The sequence below is a fragment of the Lasioglossum baleicum genome, chromosome 12 (genome assembly GCF_051020765.1).
Source record: "Lasioglossum baleicum chromosome 12, iyLasBale1, whole genome shotgun sequence".
Classification (NCBI taxonomy): domain Eukaryota; kingdom Metazoa; phylum Arthropoda; class Insecta; order Hymenoptera; family Halictidae; genus Lasioglossum; species Lasioglossum baleicum.
In genome coordinates, this window is record NC_134940.1 from 12,021,698 (window position 1) to 12,028,139 (window position 6,442).

The window sequence follows — 6,442 nt, forward strand, 5'->3', positions numbered from 1 at the left end:
ACCTGCTAGCCGCAAGGCGGACATTCTCTGAAACTCGGGCTCCTGCAGCCACTTCCACATCCGTCGGAAGGTTTCGCGTCCGCTCTTCAGCTTGGACCAGGGTTTCGGGTTGCGCAGTAGGTCGCTGAGGGTGCCCTGGCTCCGGCAAAGGACCCTCTGCGCGAATATCGCCTGCGGTATGCTGTACCTCTTGAGCTCGGCGCTGATCCTCTGCGCCAGCTCCTTGGTGTTGATCTCCTCGACCTCGCCGGCGCCGTTCCCAGCGGATGAGACGGTCTTCATCACGACGGACGTGTGCTGCACGTGCTGCGTGTGCGATATCGTCTGCTGCGGCATCGACTGTTGCTGCTGCTGTTGTTGTTGCTGTTGTTGTTGCTGCTGTTGTTGCTGCTGTTGTTGCAGCTGTGTTTGCATCGGGGGCGGCGACGCGGCCGGCACCGAATGCGTGGGCGGGGAATGATGCGAGGGCGCGAAACTGGCCGTCGCAGAGACCGCCGGCGGCGACGAGGGACTCAATGCCGCCGGGCTCTGTTGAAGCCTTGGCAAAAAGGCCGGATCGTAGTGCGGGCTGGCGGACTTGTGCGGCGAGTTCAATCCGCTCTGACTGTAGGCGCTCTGGGGCGACAAAGGACTCGGCTGTAGTCCGGCACCGGGCGAAGGGTAATTGTGCGGCGGCGACATGCTCATCGAGGGCAGCTTGTCGTACGCGTACGGCGAGCTGCCCATGCCGAGGCCGATGTTACCGAGGCCGTTGTTCTGCATGACCGCGAAACTACCGGTGACGCCGCCAGCGGTGTGCGCACTGTACACAAACTTATCGCTCATCGTCGAGATCGGCGGCAACGGTTGCAACGGCGTCAGGGTCGCGTAAGACGAGCCCGGGCTGAAGCCAGGCGGCGACATCCTCTCCGCGACCGAGGTCAGTGTCTGATAGGTCGGCTCTGGCTGCATCGCCCTGAAGTCCGTCGCGTCGATCATACTCGCGACCGAGACGCTTATCCCCGACGTCGGCGTTAGCTTGCCCGGACTGAGCAGCTCCGAGTCGGCGTCACGCGAGTCCACGTCCACGTCCTGAGGTGGCACGATCACCGACAGGGACTCCCTCGCGTTCTGTCTACCACCACCACCGCCACCTCCACCGCCGCCTCCGCCGTCACCGCCACCGCCGCCACCGTTTCCGTTACCGTTGCCACCACCGGCGCCACCGACGGCACCTCCGCCGCTGCCGCCAGTGCTGCTGCTTGTACTACTGCTACTGCTCGTGCTACCACCGCTACCACCTTCGCCACCTCCACTACCACCACCACTAACAACGACCACGCCGCCGCCGCCACCACCACCACCACCGCCGCCTCCTCCTCCTCCACCTCCTCCACCACCGCCACCACCTCCACCACCGCCACTGGTGCTGCTACCGCTGCTACTGACGCTACCACTGCCTCCACCTCCGCCGGCGGTGCTGCCACTGTTGTTGCTCGCCGGCTCCTGGGACGACGATAGATCCTCCGCGGCCGCGAGCTCTCGCTCCTCCTTGACGCCGAGCGCGCCCGCCGCCAGTAGTTCCAGCGGCAAGCTCGCGCACGCGATGTCGGGACTTTGCGAGGCGGAAGACGACATACCCTCTGCGTTACCACCTCCACCGTTACCACTTCCACCACCGAGAACTCGGCCTCCACCACCGTTCCCACCGATCGTACCGTCCGACTCGTGATGATGATGATGATGATGCTGCTGCTGTTGCGTGTGATGGTGATGATGCTGTTGCTGATGGTGGTGTTGTTGTTGTTGTTGATGTTGCTGTTGATGGTGTTGCTGCTGATGATGGGCCTGCGAATGATGAGGATGATGATGATGTTGTTGTTGTTGTTGTTGTTGTTGTTGTTGTTGGTTTTGGTGATGATGGTGGTGATGGTGGTGGTGATGATGATGGTGATGCCTACCCCCACCAACCACCGTTCCTCTACCACCGGCGCTGCTACCACCTCCACCGACGTTCCCTCCTCCACCTGCACAGTTCCCATTCGAGCCACCCCCACCGGTTCCCCGGCCATGCGTAGAAACCGCCGCCGGGGAATCGACCGAGTCCAGTAATTGCTCGCTATGCGATTGATGATCGGCTATGTCCCCTATACCTTCCATTTACGCACATCTAGTTCGTGTGGCCGCGCACTCGCTCTCCCGTGCTCGGACACACCGCGTGCACACACTCCGGGACTCTCTGCTATCAACACCACACGTTTCGAACCCTCCGCCAGACAGATTCGAACTTCTCCGAGGACTAAAAAAAACCACCTTGTTTACGTTTACGTTCACGTTTTTTACGTTTTTGTATTTTATTCCGAGTCGAGTCACAAGAGAAAGGTTCGAACGATCCCGCGCGTTTCGACCACCAACACCGCCGTGTAGAATCTTATTTTGAAACGGGATCCCGCTCCCGCTGACAAATAACTAATATCTCAGATATATCACCGTCCGCGTCGTCACTGAACGTCCGACGAGGCAGACAGCTCGAGGAATATCGAGCAGTATTCTTTGGACAACGACCGCCGCCAACTGCGACTCCTCGTGACCGACAACAACCTTGAAGACGACGAAGACCAAGAGGAAGGTATCCCGACCCCGCCGAGGACGTCGTCGCTCGACGGTGTTGTCGCTGATCGTTCGATCGCTGCTGATGTTGCCGTTACTGCTCGTTCTTCCTCTATCGCTCCGGCACCCGGTCGGATCGGCATAGAGATCCGGTAGCACAGCAGCGGCGACCACCGTGCGCCCATGACATACGCGGAGCGAGTGAGAACGCACACGTCCGCGCGCTCCAGTGAATACGTTAGTCCGTGTCGAGCGACGAGGGAGCGAGAGAGTCAGCGATATATCAGTCAGCGGAACACCCGCGGAGGAGCAGGGAGGGAGAGCACCTGGGGCTGTCTCTCTCTTTCTTTAGCCGCGATAGTCTTTCCGTGTGTTCGTCTCTCTTTCTCTCTCTCGCTCTCTTTCAGTCTCGCTTTGTACCCGCCAGTACCCCCGAGAGCTGTCCAGAGGAGAGACCCTTCCGTTCCGTTTCACTCCGTCGTCCCCCTTCCCCCGGACACGAGGCACACGAGCCACTACCACCACCGGGAACCACCACTACCACCAGCAGCACCGTTACCACCTGGTCCACCCTACTACCTCTCTAACGTGCTTCGTGTTCCTTCCCTTTTTCCTCTCTTTCTTTCTCTATTCTCTCTATCCTCTCTCTCTCTCTCTACATGTATCCTGTCTCTTTCACTTTTTCTTCAACCCTCTCCGTCCCTCTCTAGCCTCCTTTATTTTTCACACTCGCCGTTCGGTGTAAGCGACACCCTCCGGACGCGTGCTACGCTCTAACTACGCTTCCTCCGGGTCCAGGTGCGACTCGTACCATCCTCGTTCACCTCTATCCGCCGGTCTCTGTCCGATCAGCGTCGCACGGGGACACCCCCCTGGCTACCACCACCACCACCACCACCACGACCGTCAATGACACACCGACACCATCCCCGACGCGCCACCCGTGTGTACCCCGTACCTGCGCGCGATCCTTGCCAGACACGATCCACGTGAAAAGTTAACCCCCTTTCTGGCCGAACTGGATTAGCACACGCGAGACGCGATTGACAAGAGAGATCGCTAGCTACCGGCACGAACCTTGTCTAGAGTCGTCGTCGAGTCGAACGGCGCGAGATACACAGCTCGAATCGTCGTTCGTCTTTCGTTTGAAACTTTTTTTTCCACCTCGTTGCCTCTCTGTCTACAAACACGCACACAAACACACACACACACTCTCTCTCTCTCTCTCTCTCTCTCTCTCTTTCCTCGCGCGCTTCTATAATATCCGCTGTCTGTCAATAGGTGTCTCTGTTTCTCCTGAAAAACCAGGTGCGCGAGAAAAGTTGTAGCCAAGCACTCGTGTAGCGTGCACGTGCACAACACACCACACCACTGTCTTCTAACCCGGCGAAAGTCCTAGGGTATATTCACCAGAACGAAGCCAGCTCGTGCGAGTCGTCGTGTACCGCCGAACAGCGGACACCGTCACACCACCACCAACGACTCCAACGCTACTTCCACCACTACCACCTACACTACCGTCATCACACCACCACCACCGTCGTCGTAGCAGCCGACGCCGTCGTCGTCGTTGTCGTCGTTGTCGTAGTCGTCGTCGTCGTCGTCGTCACAACCACCACCAACAGCAGCACCAGCAACGGCGACGCCGCCACCGACGCCGCCACCACTCGGCCGTCACTCAGCGTGCTATCGATTTTCCGATACCTTGTGACCAACGTTGCTCGATGCGCCGATACTTCGAGCATAAACATCGACTGCTATCCCCGGACCCGGACCCGCACCGACTATCCTCGATTCCCGATATTTCCAAACGACACCACGCCGCCTCGATCCACGATTATCGAGTCGCACAACGATCGCCGATCGTCTTTTCTTCGATTACCATCTACGTGCAGATCCCAGATCGAATTACCGACCGAAAACCACCGTCAGACAACGATCCTGACCACTCTTCAGGGTCTGCGACATCAATGATCCTTGACGATCTTGCTCGATCGACAGACTCTTTAGGGTATTCGACTATGTAGTCCCGACATCTTCAAGACGGCGATTCGTAGAGGATTTCCCGAATCCTCTTCAGGGCCTGTGGCACAGTCTGCGAAGGTTGCAAGGTTAGTACCAGAGATCTACACGGGACTTTCTGGATTACCGAACTGAATCGTCTAAGTCCTAGACATCCTCTTCAGGTCGCGAGATCTGATCTGGCGATCTTCAGCCATTTTTCCCGACTATTTTCGGTTGGATTAAGGACTGAAATGTTCACTTTCTTCCTAGACGTCTCTTCGAGAGACTGACGAAGACGTTATGGTCTCTGGTAGCTAGCTAGATTAGCGACCGAAGACGTTGCTCCCCAACGTTTTCTTCATCAACTGATGAAGGTGTAGGAAGATTCTACACCTCTCAGCAAGGTTTAGACTAGCCTAGAAAGGTGGCAATCTTCAGAATCTTCTTTGATTCCGACCACCTCCAGCCTCGGAACGACCTCGCTTCTTCGACGTTCTCTTCAGGAACTCGGAATCTTCCTGATTCCCGTCCAAATCATCATGCTGCCCTCCAAGGGTGTCCGGAGCCCGAATTCGGGCCGTCCAGCGGTCCTCCCCGTCGAAGGTTCCAAGGTCTGGGTTAGCGATCTTCGTTGGTCCGATTCTGGAAGATTCCTCTGGCGCGGGTTGCGTCGCCGCGGCGAATCCCGTGATCAATACGCAATCGAAGAACCGCGGCGCGGCTGGCAGAGCGTCGCGAGTGGCGGAATCGATCAGGCAGGCCCTCTCCTCTGGTCCACGTGTCCCGAATCGTTCGCGAGGCGAGAGACGCGCTCCGGCCGAGCACTTGGACGCAATTCCGCGATCGAAACGCGCATCCCCGCGTCTCCGCAGGGGCTGGTGGAGGGTATAGAGGGGTTCTTTCGAGGGGGGGAATTGAGGGGGGACGAGGGGGACCAGGTTCCAAGATGTCCTCCCGTGGGTCTCCCCCCGAGGTCCTGGAGGAGGGCTGATCGAGGGTCGAGGACGATGGTCGAAACGAGCCAGGAAAGAGAAAGGGATAGGGAGAGAGAGAGAGGGAGGGAGATAGATAGAGATAGAGAGAGTAGTCTTCCTTGGACGTAGGGGTGCAGAGAAAGGAGAGGGGTCGATAGCAGGATCAATAAAGGGACGACGAGAGTGGGGGTCGCTCCGGCTCGCGAGGGGTGACGAGGAATCGATTTTCCGGCGAGTCGATAGCCGGAAGTGTCTCTCCTAGAATCGAGCTGGACACGAATATCGCTGTCGCACGCGCGCGTCACCGAGACACCGATCCTCTTCGACTCGCGATCCCGCGAGCCTGTGCGAGGCGAGTGCTGCGCGTTCACGCGCACGCGTGCGCGCACCCTTCCGACAATTCTCACCCCCTTGCAATTCCACCAGCTTCCCCTCTCGCACTCTGTCGTCGCAACACGGCGCGGAAAATACGAGAGAAGCACACTTTCTTTTTTCGGGTCGATTGGTTTTTCGGTATTCTTCTTTAGAGAGATTCGACGTAGAGAATGATTTTGCGAGCAAGGTTAGGCGGATTTCGCGCGCCTAGAATGGGGCGAGGGGCAGCTAGGGGTTGCGCAAAAAGGAGGAACGAGGTTGGTGAATTGGAGAGACGAGGAGCGAGCGAGCCGAACGAGTTGCGCAGATCGCGGACGCGAGTATACGTGGCGAGGAATCGTTCTCTGTCTCTCTCGCGGTGGCTTGCTGTTTTTCTTTCTCGCTTTCTGCGTGGTTCGTCCTTCGTTGGGGCGAGAGGGGAAGGTTAGAGGGCTCGGTGGGGAACCCAGAGGGGTGGAGATCTTGCCACGGGGATCTGTAACGAACTCGATACGTAGGGG

At 58.2% G+C, this 6,442-nt stretch overlaps 1 protein-coding gene across 1 annotated transcript in view; it reads right to left on the minus strand.

The window, feature by feature from the left end:
- Positions 1–2,139, minus strand: part of LOC143214655 (uncharacterized) — a 118,550-nt gene extending 116,411 nt beyond the window's left edge. Inside the window, exon 1 of the mRNA XM_076435972.1 lies at positions 3–2,139. Within this exon, the coding sequence (XP_076292087.1) occupies positions 3–2,139 (2,137 nt within the window). The remainder of the gene's footprint in view (positions 1–2) is intronic.
- Positions 2,140–6,442: the final 4,303 nt, after the last annotated feature.